This window comes from Alosa pseudoharengus, unplaced genomic scaffold (assembly GCF_046254945.1).
Source record: "Alosa pseudoharengus isolate Yale_2024_CS ecotype anadromous, Long Island Sound unplaced genomic scaffold, YU_APseudo_1.1 YU_APseudo_1.1_scf_22, whole genome shotgun sequence".
Lineage (NCBI taxonomy): Eukaryota > Metazoa > Chordata > Actinopteri > Clupeiformes > Clupeidae > Alosa > Alosa pseudoharengus.
This window is the reverse complement of record NW_027468680.1, coordinates 27,705,126-27,732,740: the sequence shown is the minus strand read 5'-3', so window position 1 is coordinate 27,732,740 and position 27,615 is coordinate 27,705,126. Positions and strand designations below refer to the sequence as shown.

The window sequence follows — 27,615 nt, the reverse complement described above, 5'->3', positions numbered from 1 at the left end:
AAAGAGTCATTATGCTTGGGACCCGGCACACGGCAAGCTCACTGTCTGGGAGCACGGCTGCAGTTATTAGTCTGCTATTCTCTGCAAATGTAAATGATGAAATGAAATACAGTGTCTTGTCCTGGAGAGCAAAAGCAAGCGGTGAACTGCATCAGGGGCATTTGACCTCTCGCCCATCTTCCGTCCACACAGTGATAAATCAGACTAGAATAGTATGGCTTCCAGGGGAGGTCCAATACTCCAAACAAAAAATGTATTTACATAATTACCAAAGTAACACTACATCCGTTCATGTATCTGAAAATTAAAAAAATGTCCAAAAGTCATAAAAACGTGACACGTGAATATAGAACTGCTGTCAATTTATCACAGATCCTAGAAGACTGATAATAGTTCAAGATATACATACCGGTACACGTGTATTTGGGCATGTACTGTTTGCATTGCAATTCACACACACAGATACACAATAGGCCTTCCTCTTTTATACACCGCAAACCAACTGCTCAAATGCAGAGGTTTAATGACAACCTCTTAAATAAAGCTGCATCCCTCTACTAGAGCTAAGCAAATAGAGATATGCATGACATCTCAGATGTGTGACTGACTGAGCAAGACAAAAAGGAGGTGGGTGGGGGTGGGGAGAGGGTGCAAGACAAGAGTCACGGAAAATGGAGGAAATGAGGAGAAGAGAAAATGAGGCAGCAAAAAAAAATTACCTTAAAAATGATTAAGAGTCCAATGCTATGTAGATTTGCTCTGTGACTCCATTACCTTCCCAAGAGTACTTGAGTGTTTAAAAACAATTCCATCAGACAAGTGTCTGGAGGACCGCGTCACCGGAGACAACACTGGGGACGGACATCCACTGAGGAAGATGCCTGCAGTCTGTGGGTGTCTCGCATTTTCAAATGGTAATTTCTCAAACAACTACAGAAGCCTGTAATTCCCAGGGGCACTTGGCCAGAACAGACAAGGAAATTTTCTTTATTTTATTTTTTTTTTTCATGGCAGTCAAGCGCCAAACTTTAATTGGGTTCTTTTCACTGAAAACACGGCGATTGCCTGCTGAGCAGAAAAATAGAAAAAGAAAATTCCTACATTCCCTAAGTAGCACAACTAATTGGGACTTTATTGATAGTCAACTCCGGCAAACAAACCTTTCGACCAATATCATGTTTAGAAGTTGAAGAAAACACAGTCTAACTCTGTTATCATATTTCAAGAATATTTTCAGCTATCAAACACGGGCATCTTCTCAAAAAATCCATCTCAGAATCACAGCATTATTCCTTTGTCAACTAGGCTACTTCCCCCATGCACACTAGTTACAAAAAAACACACACTGAAGGTGCACTGCCACAACATTAAAGCAGTTGCTAAAATCCTGCAACAGCAGCATCTTTTCTACTGTGCCTCTCTCCCTCTCAATCACCTCCTGTCTTCACAGCCAGCGGTTGCCCTGTGCTACCACTCCACCAGGGCACTTTTACGTGCTTTCATAATAAATGAGAAGACACTTCAGCGCGTTCTGACATGGGCGTGCTTCCACATGGCAGAAATGCAGTTTCCATGTCCCAGCTGCAAGCAGCCAGGCAGGCAGGCAACCGGGCAGAGGCTCTGAGGGTCCTCTCAGCTTGACTCCCATGCGTGTTTCTCCTTGTCAGTATCCCTCATAAACACACACACACACACACACACACACACACACACACACACACACACACACACACACGTTTGCCAGTGACAGGCTAAAAATGCCACAGGCTTCTCCATTGTATTATTAAAAGACGCCATCATGTTTTTCATTGAAACGTTGAAGGGGAAACTGGGACAATCCTGTCTCTAAGCTTGCCTATTCACAGTTCATCAATAGGCACCTGACATGAACATCAATAGGATAAAATGCCTGCTTTCGTTTCCGCAGTGTGAAAACTGTTGTTTAACGGGATGGCATCATGGTAATCTCCTGTGAGATGCTCTGAAAATCATTCACTGACACCAAAAACTGCGCCGACAACCACAATGATTGGTTCTTCAAATTCTTGAAATTTGACTATGCACTTTTAAGCTAAACAGAACTTAGAACTGATTAGTGTCTATGACATTGCATTTGCAGCAAGCTTTCACATCTGATCAATGTGATGTGACCATCACCACGCAAGTTCAAAGCAAGTTCAGATACAAATCTTCTCATTCTAACATCCACTCCATAGGCTATCTAATACAAAAATTCACTCAGAGCTGTGTGGTTTTATCAATACACACAGACATTTCTATTCACTTGCTTGATGGGAAGCTTTCACTATTGAGATTCCTTCTTCAATAACTTCACTAGGGTGTGCTCAGCTCTCAGACATTATGTAACATGTTTACATAGGTTTTCATGGCTCCATTCTAGGGGGCTCTTTGCACAGTGCCACCTTCCTCACCCGCACATCCTGCAGCAAGCTGCGAGGCAGGCAATGTGCTGGCTGGCACTGGCAGCACCTCATTCCTCTGCCTAAGGGTAGGGCAGTTGTAGGCTACCACCAGACCACCTGGTCAACTTTTGACTCCCATGAACATTACTATTAGTGAAAGCTGCAAGCTTTCCCTCTATCAGAAAAGTTTCTTCAAATTAAGTTCAGCTGAGCCACAAACCACTGCTGGTAGTGGGTTAGGCATTCATACCGTAACATACAGCTCATAGCCTATCGGTTGATACCCGTCCCGCTCAGCTCTGTTACAAACAAATGGATGACATGCACCATGATTGTTGACTGGGACTTAGAGTGTCATGGTATTTGGTCTATAATTGATATGCATAATGTAGCTTGAGCTACAAACTGCATTTACTTTACAAAAATATGTAATTACAATAGCAATGTCGAGAAACTGATAGCCCAGAACCTTATCGTATAATAGATTTCAAAGTTTATGTCAGCTAATGATCATTTACCAGGTTATGTTTCCATATTTAATTGTGTGTACATTCTCTGACAATTTAAAACTGTCATTGCACTGAACACATTTCCATCGATTCCTTCTAAAAAATCTGTCTTATGAGACCAGTGAGTTACATTGACACAAGACTGCTGAATCGTCTACATACTTTTCCCAGGTCTGAAACACACACAATTGCCCGTAGATTAAAATACCTTTTACCTTTTTCAGCGCTGACATTCTACGTAATTCCAATAGTTCAGGCTCTTTTTACATTGTGGGTACGCCAGGTAAGTTTTGAGAGTATGCAGTATTAAAATTGATGTGCGGTGGTGCTGAGGCTGAACTGCTACCACCTATTTGATATTCCCGTCGCGGTTTCCATGCGCTGCTGTCAAACTCGTCCTCACAGCTGGCTTTATCTGCGCATGTCAACGAAGCTGTAAAGTGCCTTCTGAATCCTCCAGACGCCATCTTGATAAGGTCAAAACAAACCGTGTGGATGGTGGACCGGTGAATGTTCACATTTTGTGTGTGTTAGTTATCATTTGATAGATTACTAAAGAAATACGTGGATAATTTTTCGAGGCAGATGTTTTCTGTTACACCTTTCCCAGAGTGTATGCGGAAGTTGCGCCGCAGTGGAGATGTTGTAACTTATCTAACGTTAATGTATGTTAACACGTTAGCTAGCTAGCTGAATGGGTATCCAGTCATAGAAACTGGCAATGTTTGCTTAGGTTAGGCTAGTTGTAGCAATGTATATCAAAGACCAACCAAACTGCTTGAGCCAGAATTACAGAAATGTCTATTAGAAAAGAGGGTAAGGCCTTCCATTTTTCACATTACGTGCTATTTAACTAAAGTCACTTGAGTTGCAGTAACTGGCAGCGACTAAAATGGATGTTTTTAATTGCTAGGCTGTGAAGTTGAATTAAATTGACATATCTCTCCAACATTAAGTATAATTGTTGAATGGAAGTGTGCGTGGTTTGGCTTTTGTCGTAACTGTGTGGTTAAGCTGCCTGTTGGCGATACTGCAATGGTTATTTCTCCCTCTGTTCTCGTAGTTTTTCAAGCAAAAGTTCTTCAAAAGCTTTACCCAGCACCCGCTGAACTAAAGCTTGAGAAAGTTATCGACCCACCTTCTACTACTGAAGTTGAATCAATTGGTAATAAAGATGGTGTCATTGCAACAAACAACAAACCCGTCAAAGGAAATGGTAAGACCAGTCTTCCAAATACATTTCTAGATCTACATAAGCCACACTATTATTAGTAAGCCACTGCTCTAAATAACGCTTTCATCTGCCAGCTACACCTGTAGTTTTGAACCATGCCTACTCCTTCCACAGGTGATGGGGGAATAACGTTTGCGGGTAGAAGGCTTTACACCGTGCTTCCACCTCCAGAGGGATACAGAGGTGGTGCGGAGTTACCAGTGGTAGGCCCTGCACTAGAGAGTACAAGCAAAGGAAGTGATCAGAGTAAGTCTATAATCATCATGCTGCGGTTTATTAGAACATCACATCTGTGCAACTGTATGCGGTCTTTTCTAACATGCTATTCCTGTAGAAAACCTGTAACCGAATTACATGCCTGCAGGTAGGCCTGCTTTAGAAATAGGATGGTGGGGATAATAAATGTGCAGTGAGCAATTTTTTTACAGATCAAAATTACGTAATCTGTTTGAAGTCAAGGCTATATGTTTAGCCTATTGAATAACTTGATGGAGAAGACAAGCCATTTTGTGGAATGATGCATCATCATATGAAATTTGCAATGATGTAACTGGTAGCCATTAAGTGACATCACACTGTCTGTCACTCGTTGTCTGTAGCTGGTTATGCTTTGCATGTGTTGTATTCTGAAACGTCCTTAAATTCAGGACCATTATCGCTTATTTCAATTTGGGGCCTTGTAATCGGAATTGTCGTTTGTTTGTTCAAAAACAGTCCAAAGTAGTCTGGGCTATTCAAAGTGTGTGCACATCATTTTTTACGTTGTTTTGAATAGCCACTGCATACCCATTGAATAGCCACTGTTTGTTGGTGTCCACAGAAAAGCCACTGTTTGTTGGTGTGTTGTTGCAAAATCTGCAGAATCATTTTATGCAAGCAAACCACATACAGTTGGTCTTTATTGTTGAGGTCAGACATGATAATCATCCACATATCTTGCACTCGCTTAACTCTTTACCCATAGCCCACACTGATTCTGTTCTGCCAAACCCCTGCTTCTATCCTCTCTGGTAGCCTACTGTGCTGTGTGAGGGGGTGGCTACAGTAGAGCGACGAAAGCCAATGTGTTCTTCTTTTACCGATATGTTTTGCATTTCTTATCCAAACAACATCAAACTTGGCACTGCACTTACTTGTGCCCGTAGCAAGACACCTGTCAAGTTTGAAATCAGTCAGACTAACGGTATTATTGCACATAGATGCACAAAAGATGTGTGGGGGGTGGACTGAGTAGGGATATTTGTTGTGTCAGCTAGACCTAAATTCATCCAGAATTGTGAGCCTAACTCCACTCATTTACTATGAAGTTTATGGCATTTTCAACCCTATGAAATGTCCCTGCATTTGTGTCCCTACAGAGTTGATTGTTGATCTCTGCAAACTGATTGACAACTGAAATTCTGCTATTTCATTGGCTGTTGGAGTCCTGCCTTCTGATTGGCTGTTGGAATTATGCAATCAGGGGCATGTTCAAATACAATCGTAAACCAGACTCTTGACTACGCTCCTCTACGGCAAAGAGTCTGGCAAAAACAACCGGCATTTCGTCATACAGAGAAGTTTCTCTGCACCACGCCCCTAGCAAACAAGCTAGGATCATATAATTGATTCCGATGGGAAAGACAGATAACAGTCATGCGTTTCATCTAGTTATTAATTCACAGGACATTCAATCCTTTTACTAACACAACGGTTATGAAATATAAGAAATATAATTTGCTTCCAGTACCCCAGTGTAGAGGATGAATTTAACTCGTACCTAACACTTAAAGTTACCATAACCTCCTATGTAAAATGGTTAGCTTGCTAACTAGCTAACTGTGGAACTTGAGTATAATCAAAGATCCTTGATTGCTCCGCTTTAACCCTCTCTGGTATGACAGCCAATTATCTCATCTTAGTTGTAGGAAATATGTTCATATTTCAAGTTATATAATTAAGGTATGACTTCTGTTTAGTTGACATTATGACTTGTAAAGTTAAGCTTGCCAAACCCACAGGCCCACAGAGGTATCAGCATTAAGTTGAATGTGACGTCGTTCGTGACACTCCTGTTAGTAAACTGGAAAGAGCTAAAAATAGAAATGTAATGGCCTAAATCCCATATACACACAGATAATGCTCACATCAACCTTATTTTGTGCCTATTTTCAAGTTTGCTCACAGATTTAATAAGTATAAGCCATTTCCCCTCCCCGTGTTGATGTAGCCCTATAGGTTTCCATTTAATCCAAGCGGTCTGCTTTCCCCGAAAACGAGGAGGGTACATGTGTAGCAAATTCAAAGTTCATGTTGGCGTAATCGCTCTCAGCCACGCCCCTCTGATCGCTGGTCGGTTGGTGGCTCTTGGTTGGTTTTCTACACAAGAACTCTGTTGAAAGCACATCTGTGCCAGACTACTACTGAAGCAAAATTAAATTGAGCAGAAGTGCGTAGATGGGCGGAGCCAGGCTAATGTTCAAAAGCCAAAAGTTTTGCACCACACTTTTGAGGTAGTTTTCTCCTGTTTGGTAGGTGTATCAGAGATCCTGTCAGCATCAAGTTGAAAGTTGGAAAAGAAAATGAAACCTACATTGATATTTAGAATGCTGCATTCTGATTGACTATTGGAATCCTAAAATCTGACTGTCTGCTGAATCCCTCAATATCATTTGATATTGGAATACTGCATTCTGATTGGTAGTTGAATACATTCAATCTGATTGTCTGATGGATTCCTACAATTTGATTGGCTGTTGAATCCCTGAAATCTGATAGGTTGAGGGGATGTCAAATGACAGACTGTGTTTTCAGGTGGTCACAGGGTAATGTTGTATTACAGTTTGACCTTTAATAGTGCAGATGATTAACTCATTGAATGCCAAGCTGTTTTTGGAAGCTTTGTCCTAGAGTGCCAGCAATCTAGACCATTGTTGATGATTTTGTACAGCCATAGCATATTCTGTGTTATAGCTATGAACGTATACAATGGCTCGTTTGAAAGGTGAGACTTTAAGCTCTCAGTGGGTGCAAACCGTGTATTTCTACACACTTCTGTTCCTGAGAAATCGCAAGCTAAACAGTGGCTAGTTTTCATCAAAATCCCTGTTATTTTCCAGAAATGGAGATATAATGTTTTTCATGAAATATGAAGTGTTGCCTGTAAAGTTTCCGGGAAGTGACCTGGCGAGACTGCCACCTAGTGATAGACCCACGAAAATGGCCTGGTTTTGAGCTGACGTCACTGATTCGACCCAAAGCAGCAACCGAGTTATGATAAAATGTCCAGATAAAATGTCCAGATTGTGCGTTTTCATGAGTTTTCGATCGTCATATATTTCATTTTCATTAATCACAGAGTTCCCAAAATCACATATAAGGTGTGTTAGAGTGTCTAGTTTCGTAATTAAAAAAAAAAGCTAAAAACGTAATATTACGCTTTTGGCACTCAACGCATGGGAAGGAAAAACATAATATTACTTTTAATATTAGTTTTTGGCACTCAATGAGTTAATCTTGAATCTCACAAGAATGCAGCAGAGAGTAGGATGATTCTGTCAAGCGCTCGCAAGCCCTTGCTTACACTTACATTACAATGTATGCATCTGGTTCACAGAAGGGAGATTACCACAAGGGAAACTCTAAGAGAGGGGAGAATGTCTAAAGTGGAATGCAAAGAGCTCCTTTGAGAGTGGTCTGTCTGTGCCCATTCCAGATTTTGACAAACGGAGCTGTTTGTAGCAGTGCGTTTCAGCTTGGCATTAGTGAAATAATGACACAAGATAAACAGACACTGATGTAACCCTGTCAGGTAAAAACAACATTTATGTTGGGTGCACTGCCAACTAACTGTAACATACATCACTTGACTTGTGTTAGGGTACTCATGTCTCGCTAACCTCCGGCACATTTCCAACAGCGTTCAAAACGGCCCGGGTAACACCGTTACTTAAGAAAGCTTCTCTCAACCCTGCTCAAGTCGAGAACTACCGCCCTGTCTCACTCCTGCCTTTCTTATCCAAAGGCATTGAACGAGCAGTCTCCAAACAGGTCTCTGACTTCCTTTCACAGAACAACCTTCTGGATCCAAAACAGTCCAAGCGGCCACTCTACCGAAACGGCTCTGCTGTCTGTAACAGAAGCCTTAAAAGAAGCCAGGGCGACCGCTCGGTCATCAGTACTCATTCTGCTTGACTTATCGGCTGCCTTTGACACGGTTAATCACCGCATCCTTCTCTCTATACTCGCTAACATGGGAATCTCCGGTTCTGCTCTCTCCTGGTTTGAATCCTACCTCACAGGACGCTCATTTAACGTATCATGGCTTGGTCAGCTATCTGCACCTCACCATCTCACCACAGGGGTCCCCCAGGGCTCAGTACTGGGCCCCCTTCTCTTTGCTATCTACACCACCTCCTTGGGACAGATTATCCGTTCGCATGGCTTCTCATACCACTGCTATGCAGACGACACACAGCTCTATCTGTCCTTTCCACCTGATGACCCCTTGGTTTCAGCACGGATCTCGGATTGCCTCTCAGACATAGCTACATGGATGAAGGCACACCACCTCCAGCTGAACCTCTCAAAGACTGAACTGCTGGTCCTCCCAGCTAAACCTACCATACACCACGACATCAACATCAAATTTGACTCTCTGTCTGTTTCACCTACCAGGACTGCAAGAAATCTAGGAGTTGTTCTCGACAACCAACTAAACTTCTCAGATCATGTTGCCTCAGTCGCCCGGTCATGCCGTTTCGCACTCTACAATATACGGAAAATCAGGACTTACTTAACTCAAGATGCCACCCAACTTCTGGTTCAGGCAATAGTCATCTCACGACTTGACTACTGCAACGCCCTCCTGACAGGTCTCCCAGCCTGCGCAGTGAAACCACTTCAGATGATCCAGAACGCGGCGGCGCGCCTGGTCTACAACCAACCCAAGAGGGCACATGTTACCCCGCTACTCATCCAGCTACATTGGCTACCTATGGCGGCCCGCATCAAATTCAAGGCTCTAACGCTTGCCTACAAAGTAGTCTCCGGTTCTGCTCCCACCTACTTGAATGCCTTCATACAGACATACGCTACCTCCAGACCGCTGCGCTCCTCAGACGAACGACGTCTAGCTCTACCTCCGGTACGCTCAGGCCAATCCAAACTTTTCTCATCTGTTGTTCCTCGTTGGTGGAACACACTGCCAGTTCCTACAAGGGCAGGGAAATCCCTCTCCATTTTCAAAAAACTCCTGAAGACCCAGCTCTTTAGAGAACATCTCCTCTCATAGCAACACTACAACAAGTCTTGCTGATCTTAGCACTCACCAGCCGTCTTAAACGGACACGTAACTGTTAAAAACAGCACTCACTGATGCACTTATTCTTACTGTACTTATTCTTATGTTTTTTTTAAATTGTCCTAATATTGTTGAGAATCGCTCTAAAACTTAAACTGTTTACCATGTTGTTAGTCGCTTTGGTTAAAAATGCGTCAGCCAAATGTAATGTAATGTAATGTAATGTAATGTGCTTTGAAATAGAGTGTGTATTAACTGAATTTCAGTGTTCTGATCCACTCTGTGCAGTACATACAGCACACACTACATTGTACATTTGAACTTGACCTCAGGAAGAACTTGTGTTCAATGTTCTTGCTTGGTGTCTTTGGCCACTAGAGGGGGGCTTTGTGGCTCTGCCTCTAAATATTGATTTTGGGTCATTCACCTTATTCATTGATGCTGTTATTACATGGAGTCGTCCATAAGCAGCTATGCTTTTATATTAGACTTGACAAATCGTGAATATGTATACATTTTAACTAGGTATGTACTTCAAGACACACTCTTCACTGACAGTATATTCAGATTTTTTTGCATATCGTTCATTTTGCTATAGTGGGAAATCAGGGGTGGGTTCTGAATGCCCAGCACTTGCAGGACATGCAGGTCTGTAAGGTGCTATTGATTGCAGTAGACCTTGCTGAACCTCCGTATTCTCAATAAGCGTACATTATCGAGCCACCACTCCCCGTCGCCACCCTCCCATCCTTTCTGCCTTGCCTCCGCTAGCAAAATCGTTTCCTATATGCTCATTATAATTAGTTTTATGGTAATAACCTGAATAATCATTACCTGCCTTTTTTTTTTGTTCCTTTGCCAATTTCCATATCTTTTGACAGCAGAAAATTAATAAATAACAGTGGGAACTTTCTCTAGGACACATCAATTATGCCACTTTCTGCACAAAACTACCCATATGGTATCCTGCTTCTTTTTCAAAGACTTATAGTGTGCGTGCGTGCGTGCGTGCGTGCGTGTGTGTGTGTGTGATTGCGAGGCAGAGAAAGACTGTGTGTGTGTGTGTGTGTGTGTGTGTGTGTGTGTGTGTGTGTGTGTGTGTGTGTGTGTTTAGCCATTGCATACACACTATGTACATCCTTAGAGACCATCAGAGATCATGTGTTTAGGTTAACTGGATCCTCTCACATCAGTCAGTGGAGTAGATGGTACATACTGTAAACACCTATCTCCTGTGGGTACACACGTTATTCCCTCCCAATCAAAACATTGACTCTCTTCCCTGGCAGTGGTTCGCCTGGAGGAATCCAGGCCTATGGTGATGCATCCTTCAATAAACTATACTACATGAACATACTAAACTCAATACCAGCCACTGAGAATGCAGTGTGGGATCGACTGGTTTGATGATTTATGTTTGTGTTATGAACTTGTTCATTTGGTGATATTCATTCAATTAGGTGAGGAGGCCGACGACATCCAAGAGGAGCAACCAAGGAGGAAGAGGAGGAGGAGGAAGAAGAAGGTCTCAGAGGTCCCAGCAGATCGATCCGAGGTGAAGGAGAGTGTCACGGGGTCAGAGGTCGACGCCGCCCAGACGACGAGCGCTGCAGAGCGGCTCAGCCGTAACAAGAAGCGGAAGCTGAAGAAGAAGCGGCACAAAGAGAAACAGCGGAGCCTTGGCCTGGCACCCCCGGCCTCCGCCGTCGAGTTCACCTACCAGCACACGGAGGACGCAGAGGAAGAGGAGGACAAAACGGAAGACGAGGAGGAGGAGGAGGAAGAGTTTAACGACGAGCATGCCAATGAAGTGCTGGAATTCCTGGAGACCACACTGCAGACCTACATCTCGGATCGTAAGTCTCTCATTTCTATCGGCAAACTTTGCAAGACTTGTGGACTATGTAACAGCCCACTCTTGCATAATGTACACCTGCAACCGTCGCGTGTGATGATTGTTACTATGCAACAAACACTGACTCTTGCCCTGTAATTTCTTGTGTAGGTTTATGAGTGCACATTTATTAGCAACTTACTGTATGTAATTAAAGCTGTTGCTACCCACATTCGATAGTGTTAGGATTTGCTTATATAAGAAATTCAGTAAACTATACTTATTCTATATGTTGCAAAGTGGTTGAGGGCAAAATGATGGATAGTTAGTAATAGCATGACAGCAATTGAAGTGTACAGCAGGCTGTCATATGCATGTGGTTTTACATATGCCGTAGCAATGTCTTGGGAATACCCAGACAGAGAGGAAAGCCTTTCATCTCCCACTTTGATCATCCTATGGATTGGGGATGGTGCGTAGCATTTGTGTTGCATAACTCCCATTTTAAATGTGCCTCCGGTTGGGAAGAGAAGAGGCGCATTGGTTCCAGGTCTTAGTGCTCCTCCTTTGATGAGAGCAGAGATCCCCCAGTGCACCCCCCTCAACACTCTCCTTTCCCCATGGGACACGCGTGAGTCAGGGATCGTCACTCTCCAAAGACCACTGGGCATGTGTGACTCTGAGTAGGCCAAAAATACAGTTCATTAGATGCTATTTTGAGTCATCTCCCACATGATGTGTGATGTGTGTGATCTCTGGTGATTTGCTCAAATATGTGCTCTTCATAAATAAAATGGCAGAATGGCCTTTGTTGCTAAATGCTTGAGGCTGCTATGCTCCGAAGGGATTCTATGCTGTTTTTCCTTTTGCCTAAGTCCCAGACCTCCTTTCCTTACTGTGTATGTGTGTGTGTGTGTGTGTCAGGTTCTTCTCCTGAGAGAACGCCTCCTAGTGGTGCCGTCGCTCTCCTTGGCAGCCTGTCTGACAGAACGGCGCCCCCTGGTGAGCTGGCTCGCCTGCGCGGCCTGAAGGACCTGGTGCTGCGGCGGAGTGTGGAGGAGCTGAGCCGGGCACTGGAGGAGTTCCGCAGCAGCACGGCCATCTCTCTGGGTGAGCGCCCCCACTCACACCCACTTCTCGCTGGACTCTCCTCTCCCTCATTACACGCCGAACACGGCTGCTTACGCCGCCCCTGCTGAATATGTGGTGCATGTATCATGTGCATGGCCATGCGCTTACCTGTCTAACCTCCACCTCACACGAAATAACGTGTGAAATTAGGGATAGACTACGGTGGCCCTGAGATGCAAAACACAACCGCATATCGAAAACCACAACCGCAAATCGAACCACAACTGCAAATCGAAAACCACAACCACCTGGTGTAGGTTGTGGGTCGTACATGGATTTTGTGTCTGGTCATATGGTTGTGGAACTGTCAGTGATGCTGCTGCGTGCAGGTGTTTGTCTGCCTGTCTGTCTCTGTAAGTTTGTTTTGTGTGTGTGTATGCGTGTCTGTGATGGGGTCAGGTTAGATTTGGTGCTCTGTAAGAGGATCAAGTGGAGCGCTTGCCACATGCTGCCATAGCAGATTCAGGGCATCCAGGCAGGTGGCCATGGTGACGTCCGGCTTTCTGCCTCCAAGACAACATTGAGGGAAACGCTCACAGACAATCCTTTCCCACAATAGACCAGGGCTATTTTTTCCACACATCCTTAGCACATCATCATCCACCTGTTCCCACAAATGAATGCAGGTAGCGTTATTCATGTAGAAGCGAAAAGCCTAAAGGTGTTGATAAATGGGGCAACCTGTTTGGGCATTATTGCTGAGCAAACACTTAACCGGTTCTGTGTTTTCTGATTGGATGATTAATAGGCCAATTTGCCTATTGATGATTAGAGTTCTCCAAAGAAACAAATGTTGTGCTGCATCAATGGGAATGTGCTAGAACCACAATACTCAGTAACTTTGCCTAACCGCATTCCAAAAAGCTGTGTGTCAATAACATTCTGGCTCGGTGAAATTGTGTGAAGATGAAAATGAAGGTCAAATATTTTAGTTGGCCCGGGGTGGGAGAAATGACTCTTTAGAACTGAAGTGTTCACGGATTCAGAAAGCCTTGACCACTTATCTGAAGCGATAGATTTGTTGCCTTCCTCACGCAATTGAACATGGCAGCTCCAAGATGATAACTCTTATTGCTCCCTCATTACTGTCAGGAGATGGAGCATAGATTTTTGGAAGTAGGTCAGGCATCATTACTTAAAAAGTAATTTCAGACCGTTGCAATCGTGTGGTTCTTGGCAAGTATGATAAATACCAGCACTCGTTGCAGTTGCACATCAAAGCAAAATTTTTGTCAATGGAAATGAATCGATCGCAGCTTGTCAAGATTGCAGTATCACCACTAGATGCACCCAGAGGTTCTCCTATGTCAGAATTGCTGGGGTCGTATTCACAAAGAATTTTAAGGCTAATAGTAGCTCCTAACTGGCGAATTTAGGAGAAACCCCTAAAAATAGTGGGCGTGTCACTCGTAACTTTAGGACTCCTAATTTTTTTGACTAAGAGTAATTTACGAAGCATTTTAGCCCTAAAAGTAGCACCTAAGTCTGGGACAGCTTAGAAGTCTTCGAGAGGACTCCTAATTCACTAAGACCTACTGTTTTCACAAACAATCCTAAGGAACTGTTTGTAGCATTTCGCGTTGCATTCCAAAACCATTCATTGTCAACATGTAAACTAAATGTAACGTTTCATTGTAAATCAAATGAAATTGTTTCTCCTCTTTGCAACATATTCATTTAAAACATGTTGCAAAGATGCTGCACTAATCTGTAGTGTAGGCTATTTCATTAGGCTACTAGGATCTTTATTCATTTAGGTTATTCATCATCTTCCATCCTTCAGGGCAGCATTTGTGTAGTGCACGCATTCTTACCAACAAAGACCTGTCACTCATCATCGTAGGGGAGGTTTTTCGCGTTATGATCCCGCAGTCCCGCGTTATGATCATCAGCCAATCAAGGTGGTCACTTCAATTAAGCGTGCATGAGTAATGACGTCAACCATAGCAATGGAGCTCTTATCTTCTCATCTTTGTGAATAAGTTCTAAGAGAAAACTCCTAGCTAAAAACTTTTAATGCGATTTAAGAGTACTCCTAGCTGTAAGATAAACATGCTTTGTGAATACGGCCCCTGATTTACAAGACTATTACCATTTATTCAATATGAACTGTTCATATTTCAGATATAGCTTTGACCTGTGTGTTTATTTATGTGTTTATGAGGGATGCTGACTAGGAACAGCACACATGCGAGAGAGAGAGAGAGATTTGCACAACTGTTTAGTGAGGTTATGTTGTGGACTAGGCTGTGTTTGTTTGTCTTATACCATCATTCCCATGCATAGTCCATGACAGTCTCTCCAGCAGACGCCTTCCTCTTCACTGTAAAGCTGGAAATGCGCTGGGCCTGTTCATCAGTGTCGTCGAGGCCCTTGAACTCGCCTCTTTTTCACAGCTCACTGAAGCCTCCCCCTGCAGAGGCTGAATCAATAGACGTGGGCGTTTGTGCCCAAGCCGAGACTCTCAGCCTCGGAGGGAACTCCAGCGAAGGGTGGCGAATTTGCTCAATCAGTTTCACACTTTCAGCCCACAGGGGAAGGGAGCTTTTCGCTCTGACGTTTGTTTAAACAGGCCTGTCAGGGTTTTTTTGGTAAAGATCCTTTTAGTGTTTTGATTTCTCCCCACTTATTCATCTGTTTTGGGAAGGAGACTCTACTGCTCAGAAACACTCAAGACAAGCTCCTGTCAGGTCCTGTGCTAGAGATGAAATACAGTGACAGGAAAGAGTAAGTGAACCCTTTGGAATTACCTGCAAGGTATAAATGTGTATTAGAATATGGTCTGATCTTCATCCGAATTACAATAATGAACACAAAATGTTTTTGCTAAGGAAACAGAATACTTTGCATTGTTTTTGTCCATATTCAATACATCATTCAAACCTTCACAATGCTGTTTGAAAGAAGTAAGTGAACCCCAAGTCTAATGGCTTCAACAAAAGCCAGTTTGAGGCAGAACAAGAAATGAACAAATATGGAGTTCAATTTATTTTCAAGTTTTAACATGTGGTTTAGAGCTACTTTAAAGGAAAGATCCAGAGTTTGCCTTAGCAACGAAATGGTGTAAAGCCTGTAGCAGCGGCCATGGAGCCACTTCAAAATAAAACACTATTTTCAAACCACTGACAAGGCTCAAAATAGCCTTACAGCCAGATCTGTGCAGCAAGAAGTTGAACACACCCACTGAATTGACGCTACCAAATGAGATTATTTAGCACTGTTGCTAGTGTGCTTAGAAGTGGGCACCCAGCACCAAATGCACAATGCAGAATTGTTAATGATGAGGTAACAGTTAAGCACAGGATGGAGTCATTGAGCCTGGTTTCACTTTGTGAAAAAAGTCTGGAGACTCACGATTGGAATTCGTTTCCAACACTAGCATGATGACGGGCGTAGACTTTGCATTAACTTTGATTAGGCTGGACCAATGATTTCAATCAGATTGATCAGGGATTCCTAACGTTACTTCCTACTTCGCCTAAACTTTACAAACTGACAATAAACAGCATCAGCAGTCAGGAAACAATGTATATAGGTCCACCTTTGCTGTAAATGAATTTACACATTCTTCCCACTGCAATTTTTGACGTTTGCAGGTGTTCCTACTACCATTTATTACAGCCACTTTCAATTTTGAAACTAGAGTGACATCCCCTGGATAAAAAATTAGTGAATTATGGTGTCCAGATAACTAGGAGGGTGTGGCTAGGCTACTGGTTAATGTCGCTGTTCATGAATTCACCATTGGTAAAACACTGAACAGGGAGGGTGTCCATAGCAAGACCCCACAGTGGAAGCACACTGAATTACTGCGTGTCAGTTGACACTTGACACTCCCCAATACTACTGGAAAAGTGGTTTGTGAACAGATGAGACATAGATTGAATTATTTGTAAAGAACCCTTACAAAAATTAAATGTTTGCGGCAGATTTGCATCAAATTTGTGGGAAACAAATGAGTTCACTAGAAAATATTGCCAGAAGTTTGCCAGTGTTGGCCGCTAGAGGCAAACTTCCAGCAAAATTCCGGCAACAATGAGAAGTTTGCCACTAGTGGCAAATGTGTTCGCCAGTGATTTGCCACCACACTTAGCCGATAATGGCAAACTTCCAGTGAACTTCTGGTGACAAACCTAATTTGCATAACGACATTGCTGTAAATTTGCTGCAACATTGCCAAAAGTTAACCGCAACTGTTCGCCAGATACCTAATTTGAATGTGAAAATATGACCTTTGCTTGAATGCGTATAGGGTCATTGTCCTGTTGTAAAATCTGTTTCCTCCGTAACTTCATCTCCTTTGACTAACATGAGGTTCAGATCAAGAATTTGTTGATGGGCCTGAGAATTAATGGTTCCCTGGATGATACAGAGTCGTCCAGAGGCAGAAAAAAGCAGCCACACACCTCCACATTTCCACCACTATGCTTCACTGTTGAGAGGGGGTCTTTTCTTGGTATACAGTGTTGGCTTTCCTCCAAATAGGACGATTTGGATCGTGACCAGATAATTCTATTTTGGACTCACCTGTCCAGAGAATGGACTTCCAGAAGGCCTCTGAAAGTTGAATCGGGCATTTTTGTTCTTTCTTGAGAGCAGAGGCTTCCTTCTAGCAACCCTCCTTTGAATGCCGTGTCTGTTCCAGATGCTGCCATCGATGTCTGTAACTCTCTAGAGGTGATGTGTGGGTGGGCTTTTACCCAATTTATCATCTTTCTGGTGCATCTTGGTCATACTTTTGATGGGCATCCATTTCAAGGAAGTGTTGCTGTGATGTTGAATGCCCTCCATTTGCAAATCATTTGTCTTACAGTGGATAAATGGAGCTGGAATCTTTTAGAGAGGGTCTTGTAGCTTTCCCCAGACTGATGGGCTGTCACTACTCTCTTCCTTATGTCCTCGGATATCTCCTTTCCTCTTGGCATCGTTGATCCCTGTGTATGCCTTGACACTACAGTGGTTTGGTGGATTTCCTCTCTCTTTTAGTCATGGCTCCCTTTCCAAAGGAAGTATGTTTGTTTAGTTGTTGATTATTTCAGCACCCAAATATGTTTTACATTAATCAATTACCTACTTGACTTTACCAATGCAGCTGGGAGTTCCCTTACTTTTGTACATACATTAAGTTTCATGCTTTTTTGGCTTCTCACGCAATTCCATCTAAACAAGTCCATGATATCCATACCAGACAGTTCATATTTAAAAACTGGTGATAAAATAAGATCATGATGAAATAACAGAAAACTCCAACCTGTTCAAGGAGTTCACATACTTTCAAGCATCCCTGTATATGAGACTTATCCTGATTTTGATCATATTCAGGTTATGGTGTTTACATAAACACTTAGAAACCTGGTTATTAATATCCCTGTACATGATGAATACTAGTATCCCAGTCACCAACAGTTCTACTCTGTTCAACCCAAGTTCTATTAGCAGAGTCACGTGTTTGCATAAGAAACCAGGATAAGGTGTATACATGGAACAGTATTCTGGTTTCTTTCCAGCTCCAGCTAGCATAACCAGATTTCTCAAAACCAGATAAGGGTTTATCTGGCACTCTGAAATCGGGATATGATGTTCACATGCACATACCCAAAACCTGGATACTTCAAAATCCCGGTCATAACTTGGATACAAAAGTGCATGTAAGCACAGTCAATATTCCAACAGGATGATGAAAGGGAGGCTCTCTAGGCCTTAACCAATAGAGATGCAGTGCAGTGGCCGCAACAAAGCCATTCACACTAGACATCCTAAGAATATGGCTGAACTGAAGGTAAAATGGGCTAAAATACCTCCTGAACGGTTATGCAGATCAGATTTACAATTCCTATGAGCACTTGGTTGAGCTTATTGCTGCCCATGGAGGGTCAACCATTAATTAATTCCACTGGTCTCTTACTTTTCCCACCAGCAGTATGAATGTTTTGTGGGTGCTTTCAATGCAGAAGAGAACCTTGTTTTGTGTTAATAGTCAAAGTCAAAAGTAAAAGTCAAAGCTTCAGCACATTGTGTTTGTTTATACTGGTGAAGATCAGATCACATGTTATGACTTTATGGTAATTAGAAGGGTTCACATACTTTTTCTTGCCACTGTATTAGGTACATTGCCAGCACAATTAATTAGGTAAGAAGTGGGAGCATTGTTTATTGCTGTTCTTCAGTCAGTAGACCTGAGGTTTAGTTGAAGGCTATATGACTAGGAATCGCATATGCTGGTCATCTAATGCTGTTCCACTTTTTGTTTTACAGAGGAGGCCTCTGCTGTCTACACTCTCTTTCACTATTGGATCACAGACATTTTCCCTTTGGGTGCAGAAGTCCTGAAGACGTAAGGCAGCAGATTCACTTCCTAACAAGGAACCTTCTCTATGAGGAGTATGACCTGACAAGTTTTTACCATTTTGTAATAAAACTGGATTCTGAACAATGCCATTGTATTCCTCATAATGTGACATTTAATATACCGGTACACAATTTTCATGATAAGGTGCTAATCACATTATAATTTACGTTAAGATGGCAGCCATTTGACGTCTGTTCATAGGATTACGGCAGTGAATTCTACTGAAACCAAGTGAATCAAGTCTCGGTAAGCGCTGTGAAGGCATTATTGATTACGTTATTGATTGATTATTATTCATCTTTCCACTGTAGTTCAGTTGGTTTCCATATCCAAGCTCAGCTGTTGACTCCTAATTGTCCAAATAGTAAATGTCACCAGTCTGCTCTAATCCTCGAGCTAACTCTGACATGACATTTAGACTTCACAAACAAACTTGACCATTCACCAATTAGTCCCATTCTGCAGTCCTGAAATAACCCCTCTCCCAGTTCATTGTTGCCATTTTATCCCCAGCCAAGCTGAGCACCATAAACATTGCTCTAATACTTCACAATTGCTCTGCCAAACTTTTCAATCTAAGAGTTTTTGCCTCCTTCATTCATGATCTATGGACAGGGACCATTAGGATGTATCAAGCTACTCAGGCTTAAAAACGATAACAATCCTTCGCTGACTTTGCACTGTGGACGACCTGCTTTGTGGGAGAGTCCCTGATAAGCATGTAGCCTTGGAAAGAGGGGTGACAAAAGCTTAGCTTTTGAGTGTTGCTCTGTTTAGCACCAGGCTTAAGCCTTTAATTATGTTTCCTGAGAGCGTAACCATGGCAGGGATGGGGGAGCAGGTAGGCCCTTTGTGACCCTGGGACTTGGCGCAGCTCAGGTTCAGACAAAGTGGCATTTCTGTGCCAACACTCACTTGATGGGATTCAGGAATGGGTATCGGTTTGGAAGGAATCACCCTAGCTGGGTGACACAGCGGTGTCGAATCATTAAAACATGCTCCACCATCTGCAGCTTCATTGGATACACCAGGTGTCTGCTGTCTGGCTCCCTAGAACAATCTCACTCGCACATGGCTCATAGTTGCATGCACTCAAATAAACAGCATATCGTTTCATACATTAGTGAGAGATCTGAGAATATACAACGGAAATTAGTTGAAATCGCACAAAACGGCACTATACTCATCATTTGAAAAGGGCGAAAATGTGCCAACCTTCATTGTCCCTAGGTTAATGGGTTGAATGACGACATTACCAACATGTCTCCACAATTAGAGGGCCATTTTCCTCTGGGATCATTGTTATATGGAGTCAGAAACAGAGTCAGAAATGGAGTACATCAGCCAAAGTGCTTAAACACTTACTTGGCACCAAGTCTTCTATAAGGGCTTTGCCTATGACAAGTCCAATTCCCAGACTTTAATGAGAGCCTCTCGTTAGGAATGCTGAAGCCCCTGGCCAAGCACGCTGGCCTGCTATCGGCCTGTTCAGCAGCTGGTGATGGCATTCATCTCCGCATGGTGGGAGCCGTCTAGCTGTGTGCAGGACACCGCAGCCTGAAAGCACAGGGTCTTTGGCTGGCTAAAAGAGGGGAACAATTAACTTGGCTTTGCCCACCACCACCTCACAAGAATGAGGAGCCTTCTGTGTTCAGTTTGGAATAGGATTGTGCTGCTGAGAAGAGGTGTGCACAGAATACAGAGTGGCATTGTACGGTGGACGCAATGTGCCAATTGTTACAATTGAAACCATGTCGTCGCACTCACCATGAAGTCCACCCACACACAGCAGATGTGATGTGTGTAGGGCAATTGCAAAGGTAACTACATTCAAACATAAACAAAGCAGTCAGCTTGACTTGACTTCATGACATCAGATGGATGTCATTGCTGGTTCGGAAATGCCACTGAGTCTCAGAAAAAGACAATCAGAAAAACAGTTACAACTGCCAGCAAGTTACTTGGGATAACACTACCGAGCATGGAACATATTTACAAAGACAGACTGGTGAGAAAGGCCAACAACATTGTATGTGACACACCCCCTGGAATCTCATTTTAAACTACTGCCATCTAGGCGTCGTTTCTGTCCACCCCTCCTGACCAAGAACAGATCCAAATTCTCCTTTCTACCACAAGCCATAAAAGCTTTAATCAGTCAAAATAAGCTAGATGTCCAGCTGGCCTGGTCATACCCAAATGTGTATAGTGTATTGTAGTGTGTGATGTATGTACTTCATGTTATGTCTGTCTGTGTCTGATGTATGGACTATTTGTTTGGTGTCATATGTCTGATGTCCTGTCATGAAGTGCCTTGCGACTGTGCCGCAAACCCAACTGCCCCACGGGGACAATAAAGTTATCTACTACTACTGCTACTGTAACACAAGCGTGGTGAAATGCAGTCCCCTACAGTGGCTGCTGATGCCTCCCCTTTGGGGCCTGAGAGTCCAAATATGGTCGTAATACAAAAAAGGAACAATCTTTTTTCTCACTGCCATGACTGCTACTGTATATGAGTCACACTGACTGTGAACATGCTAGCTAGTGATTTGTCCCCAAACTAATAATTATGCTCTGGCTGCAAGACAAAGTATTGAAATGGGCTGCCATTCTCAATTCAATTGGTTAGTCAGGCGCCAGGGGAAAAGCGCATTACAACTTCCAGGATGGCTCATTTTGACTGAGTTTGTTATGACACACACCCGTTGTGTGAAAAGACCCCTCAGAAACCAGAGAGGCTGTATTGACTTTTCATCTGTGAGCGGAGAACACATCCTCAGGCACATCATCCGGGTAAGGCGAGCGCCTGAGGGGATACTCTACGCTCAGTGGCCTACTTCCTGCCAGCGTAGCGGCTGGGTGTCTGCTCTCTGCGGTTGTGTTCGGTCAGAGTTGGTCCACTGAGGGAGAATGTTCTAAGAATCCAAAAAGCTCCCTCATTACCGGGACTAAGCATTGGGGCCTGAGGCACAACCTGAGACAAGAGGATATTAAACCTCAAGGAAGTCGCTGAGCTTGCACGAGGAGACACTGCTGGCGTCTGCACGAACAGGAAGAAGTTTCCCAAACTCAGCGCATTTCACCATTTCTTCCTTTGCTCTAGGGCACCTCAATATTACTGATAATGTTTCTCAATGCCACACCTTTTGAATGTGAACAGAATGTGAACGTAAATGTGATTTCTTTTTTACTTATGACCAGGTGCAAACATCTTGAGAGAGTTTTCCAGATCAAACTGCACTCACCCTCTCCCCTTTTGTGCTGGGTCACTCTTTTGCTGGTTTATCTATTGCCAGTTAAGGTTAGCATCCCAATTCCCTGTCCGGCACCCCTGCTGTTTTACACAGCATTAATGTAAGCTGCAGTCAGTCGTCATGGTTCCAGTCGCCCTGCCAGCTCCTCTCTTAATCCTCTCCAGGCTCTGGCCCGGTGGGGGCTTATGTAACCAAGGAGAGGCTTTATAAGGGCCTCGGGCAGGTCAGCAGCCAGTAGACAAGCTCCAGCCACACGGGCCCTTCTCCTCAGGCTAGCCCTCTCTCTTATCCGCCAGGCCCAGGAGTGTGTGGGGGAGAGAGAGGGGTTGACGGGGGAAAAAAAGGATCTCTGAAGGAAGTTTGGCACCTTGTGGACCATCAACCGCATCTGCACCCTGGAGCCGTCGAAGATGTTTTTCCGCCTCCCAAGGTTAACTCCTGGGTACATCCGATATCTGCAGGTGAGCAGCCAGACAAGAATTATCACCAGCTTAGAGAGGACTGCCTCTAATACATTTCATCGTTTCACTGTTGAACTTGCGGTTCTTATCTCAACATGTGAATACCCTTGAGGGGAAGTTCAGTGTTGTGTCCAATTTGCCTCACATGAACTTCCCGGCACCAGGTGCAGAGATTTTGGGTTCACTATCAGTTAATCAAGTGTGACTACATTAATGAAGGCTCTTTGTCCCCGATGTTCCCCTTCTGGGGGCTGCAGAGAGCTGGATGAGGAAAGTGATAGATGCAGTTATTTATCAGCATGGCCTCTAATGACTCCAGAACTCCATTAGTTCTCTCTCTCTCACACACACACACACACACACACACACACACACACACATACACTCACTCTTGTTTCTTGTGAGTGTGTGGTGGAGATGCTTTATAGGGTAGGATAAAATAGTACTCAGTGTGATCCATTTTGTTGTACGGTATGGGATTTGCTATGCTATGCTGAGAGCTGTTCAAGGAGAACACTTAACACCTAAATCTTCCCTCTCAAAAATACCCCTCCATGTTTTTCTGGGCCCTGAATATTCTATATCTTCATTTTTTCAGTCTAACTTGTGACTGCAGTTGTTTTAATTAGCATATAAATTAGTATTTATTGCATGTGTGAGTGTTCATGAAATGGTTCCCTGAGTTTTTAGCACAGATAATTCAGAGAGCATCAGGGAAAATCTGCTTAACAGCTGGATTCACAATTTCATTAGTTGTTTCCGCATTTTTCTCCTCTCTAGTCTTAATTGCTGTCTCGGGGACTCCTAGGAAATTGCACCTCTGGCAAAATGAGGAAGACTTTGTTGGTCACAAGCCCTCATTATTATTTGGCAATTGCAGGTTGCCTTTAATTTCTTTGTCTGTGTTTATTCTGTGGCTTGGTAATTGTACATCACATAGCAAATTAAATAACTGTTTTTTAAACAGCGGTTACACTGCCCTGTGCCAAGAATTCATGCTATGTAGGAGGACACCAGAAAACTAATTAGGGTTTGCCCCTCACAGTTCTTTGTTTGAGAATAACTGAACTGACAGATTCAGACTAACCAGCACATTGTAAATGCTTTCTAGGCATCACACATCTTATTTTCCAAATTGTATGAATTATGAAAACAAACTGATGTGAAAACAGAGCTATGTGAACATTTTACTAAGGGCTACAGGAAAGAAACATCCTGAAGTTATTGATTTGGTGACCCAACAGCACTTCATCATTCACCAACATAAAAAGTTCCAATGCTTTAAGAGTTGATTTTGTAATACATCCATCTCTTATTAACAGGTATGGGTAACCACAGCATTGAGTTCACTTCAGAACAAACGATAGCAACAAAGGAAAAAGTCTGCTTCTGCTCCCTATTACCTGTGGTTTCAATGTCTTATCTCTTGCCCTCCCTCCAGACACAGGCCGTGCATAGTGTGGACATGAAGACCAGTGGCCTGGCCATGCCCCGTGTGGCTGTGCTGCTGGGTGCCCTGGGCATTGGGGTGTCCGGCTACAGCTCCCGCCAGCTTGCCATGCACCACAGACCGTCCGCCCGAGTGCTGCAGTGGATGGACGGACCTGCTGCTCCCAGTGGTGGATTCCACACTGCCTCTGCTTTCCCCCAACAAGCAGTGGTGGCTCCTGGCTCGGAGCGGCAGCTATTTCCTGTGACAAAATTGCCTTAAGCACAGTTTTCCCAAACCAGGAGAGGCAAAACATGTTGTAAACAAGAGTTCAGTCCCCTCCAAATATTTTCTGCAATTTGGTTCACTTTTGCATCCCCTTCAACTACAAAAATACATACACTACCGTCACCTGGTGTGAACTGAGCGTGCAGTTTGAGGGGGCCAGATGAACGTTTCACTCTGCTTTATGGCGAGTGTTGTTTCGAGATTAATGACATTTTGAGACTGGGTGCCTTTGTCAAGCCTGAAGAGCTCTGATGGCTGCTGGCATAGCTGCCATGTGCACAGATTGCTAGCAAATTGCTCCGCCGAGGCGGACTGCCATTCCTGGATGTTGGGGAGCCAGTCCACATCCAGAGCTTGCCACTCAGTCTAATGAATGACGATTTAGAGCCATTGGCAACGGTCCCATGGAGTATTTCAATCTGTCCTCTAATGAATCTGAACACTTCAGAGACACTCGTTTGTCTTTGATCAGTGAGGGAATGGTGGCGATTTTGTTTATTTTTCTACAGAATAATTACACTGAGGGAAAAACTAGAGACTCTCTCAAGAAACGGGGCTTTTGGTGAGCTTAATTTCAGACAATACAGTAATCAGTTCAATGACACACCACACATGCAAGGTTCGCCGTGCAAACAACTGTAATGTAAACCCTGTCACATGAATAAAGAGCCTTTTAGACTGCGTCTGTGTTCTTTTTTTAGCAGTTGCTTAGATGTTTCTGGCAGACACAGAGTGTGTACAGTGACGGATCTCTTCACTAAGCCAATTTTCTGAATGGGGATTAAGCCAGGTGGATGCTCTGTGAATTGACACACATTATTATAATCTGATGCTCACGTTAGTCCCTTTGAGTGAGAGAACCAGCAATGAACTGTGCATGCCTCCAGATGAGACAAGCAGATTTTCCCTGGGCAGTGGCAATTTCTAAATAAAGATATGATTGGCTCTGGCTGATGATATACAGCTCACTCAGATGTTACCCATAACATTTCCCCAGAGTTCAAATGCCAGATGGTTTTGCTTCATGGGGTGTAAGTGGCAGAAAGATGCACAATATGACACTGAGAACAAGTGATTTTGTAAGATGCTGTCAATTACAATTCCTCGCACAACATTTTTAAAAGAAAATGACCTGATTTCCATCAGAGTATTGGATTGATTCCAATTAATCAAAATACCTAAAACTGAAGCATAAAATCACACAACGCCTCAGACACTCACATAGTCTACGTGTAGTCTGAAGCTCTCTATAATAGATAGTCATAATCCTATTTTTCCTTTTCCGGAGCCAGCTTCATGTCTGCCAAGTGTGACCGGAAGTATTGGGGTTCTTCAACGACAGCAGAATTAGCGTCTGTAGGTCACCAACGCAGCACCCTAATCCTCTCAGCAGATGTGATAATTGGCCGCGCTCACGCATGAAGAGCTCCTCTCTCACCCAGAAGCCTCAGCCGAATCCTGTGGACTACCAAACTGGATCCAGCTGGCACTAGCCACTTTAGGCAGGGAACCATTAACAGTGACCTGTCTCTATAACTCACTTTCTCACATATGCACACACAGTCATACACAAAACATTTCACAAGTCCAAGTTGTACTCTGTCTTATTTGTGAATTACCAGCGGCAGTGACACTTTTTAATGGCATTCATAAGGATGAAATATTTTATAAACAATTACAAACAAATGTCTCTGTTTTTCAGTCCAATTTCAGTGCACTTCCTTTCTCAAACTATAATGTATATCAATATATTCATAATATATCATAATTTCAGGCTAATTGGGATTTTACACTGTAGTGCTGCAAAATTGAGTGAAAAGTGTGTGAAATGTCCTGAAAATAAGGCAGGGAAAGCTTCAATTCTGCTTGGGAGTGAAATGTGTCAGCAGACAGAAATCGTATTGTGGGGATCCTAACCAGAAGACCCAAGCCATACTGCACTCGTTATATATTGATATGTAATATTATATGATCTATGATGGCTTTTTCCCTTAACAGGTATAGATATTCATGTAAATATTTATGGCTTGGATATTCTATGCCTGCATCTTGTTTTACCATTCAACACTGCCCCCTACTTGAAAAATGTAAGTTCATTACAGCGCTTCCATGTCAGTCACACTGAGGCCTGGGGTGCACTTTAGACAAACAAATATCAAGGGGTAGCCTAAGGTCAAATGCAAGGCTTTATGCATCAATGCTGTGCAACAATGGTCCAAACATACCCTCTGCTGATGAAATGTATGTACTACAATACTACACAAAGAAACAAGGCGTTAGAATGTGATTAGAAAAAGTAACTTAATTTTAAGTTATTTTAATGTTAAACATTCTTACGGTTTACAGGAGATTGCTTTCAGTCTCGAGGGCCAACTCTAGATGTCGTCCTTTCGTCATTAAAATGAATCCGAATCCCCAATGTGTAGGCTACTTTTCCGATTTGGCATTCAACAGTAGTCTACAAAGTTTGTTAAACGACCCGCAGGTTTCAGAGAGAACGGTATTTAGGCTATCTATCTGTCACACTGGAAAACATTAGAGAGCAAACAAGTAACACGCGTAACAGTCAAGATGCATGGGGAATGGGTGTGATTGCATTACCAAGGAATTACCCATCTCTATGACTAATTATTTCTTACTCAGGTTGCTAGCAGTGATATATTTAAAGATGCAGTCAGCTCTGGGATCGATCTTTCTGATCATATAAGGGCATATGTACGAAACAATGTTTTTCTTAAAATCGTTACCGCAACGTTTAGAATATGTGCGCATGTTATCACCCTAGTGCTGATATAATGTTGCCGGGTAGCGCGTAAACCATTTAATTCAACTTCACCGCTGCCAGTAAGGAATTACACAGTCTGTGCCTTGATACTCGCATCGAAAGGAGTGACGGGCAGGGGGAGTTTCGAGGATAGAAGTGGAACATTACGGTTTATTCAAGTTCGCGAGGGATCATAGGTGTGTTCGTGAAAAGGTGTGTATTCGATCATGACAAATCTTTAATGCCAGTTAATTTACCGAATGTAAAATGTTTTTGATTGACATGTATAGCTCTAACGACTGGATTTACATGATGCTTGTTGAGTGTTGACCAAATAGGTTCTGATCATTTTTTACATTGTTAAATCAATGAAAAAGTGGTTGCTTATTTAAGATTACTTCTGCGCAAAGGCGCTCCAGTAGTAGTCCATGTAACACTGGATTGTCGGTGGAAGTTGCGAAGACTTTACTCGAACTTTTTGTGTTAACCAAGATAGGCAGTTCAAATATCAAATGGTAAAGGGGACTATTTAACTTACCTCTGCCACATTCTTACCGTAATCGCTTTCCCCCCTCAACTGCTTTGACTTGAGAAAATAAATCGTTAAGATTTGGGGAATTATAATTTGTTGGACGGATGCTTTGGGCGACCGAAG

At 43.1% G+C, this 27,615-nt stretch overlaps 2 protein-coding genes across 2 annotated transcripts; both read left to right on the top strand.

The window, feature by feature from the left end:
- The first annotated feature begins 3,412 nt into the window (after positions 1-3,412).
- Positions 3,413-19,374, top strand: erich1 (glutamate rich 1). Its single transcript, XM_076299561.1, has 6 exons — positions 3,413-3,748; positions 3,996-4,148; positions 4,281-4,412; positions 10,908-11,303; positions 12,206-12,391; positions 18,668-19,374. The coding sequence occupies exons 1-6, from the start codon at positions 3,730-3,732 to the stop codon at positions 18,748-18,750; spliced, it is 969 nt and encodes a 322-aa protein (XP_076155676.1). The 5' UTR covers positions 3,413-3,729; the 3' UTR covers positions 18,751-19,374.
- Positions 19,375-22,371: 2,997 nt separating this feature from the next.
- On the top strand, positions 22,372-24,816 carry LOC143139420 (uncharacterized). The gene is made up of 2 exons (XM_076300017.1): positions 22,372-22,479; positions 23,921-24,816. The coding sequence occupies exons 1-2, from the start codon at positions 22,429-22,431 to the stop codon at positions 24,188-24,190; spliced, it is 321 nt and encodes a 106-aa protein (XP_076156132.1). The 5' UTR covers positions 22,372-22,428; the 3' UTR covers positions 24,191-24,816.
- The last annotated feature ends 2,799 nt before the right edge of the window (positions 24,817-27,615 follow it).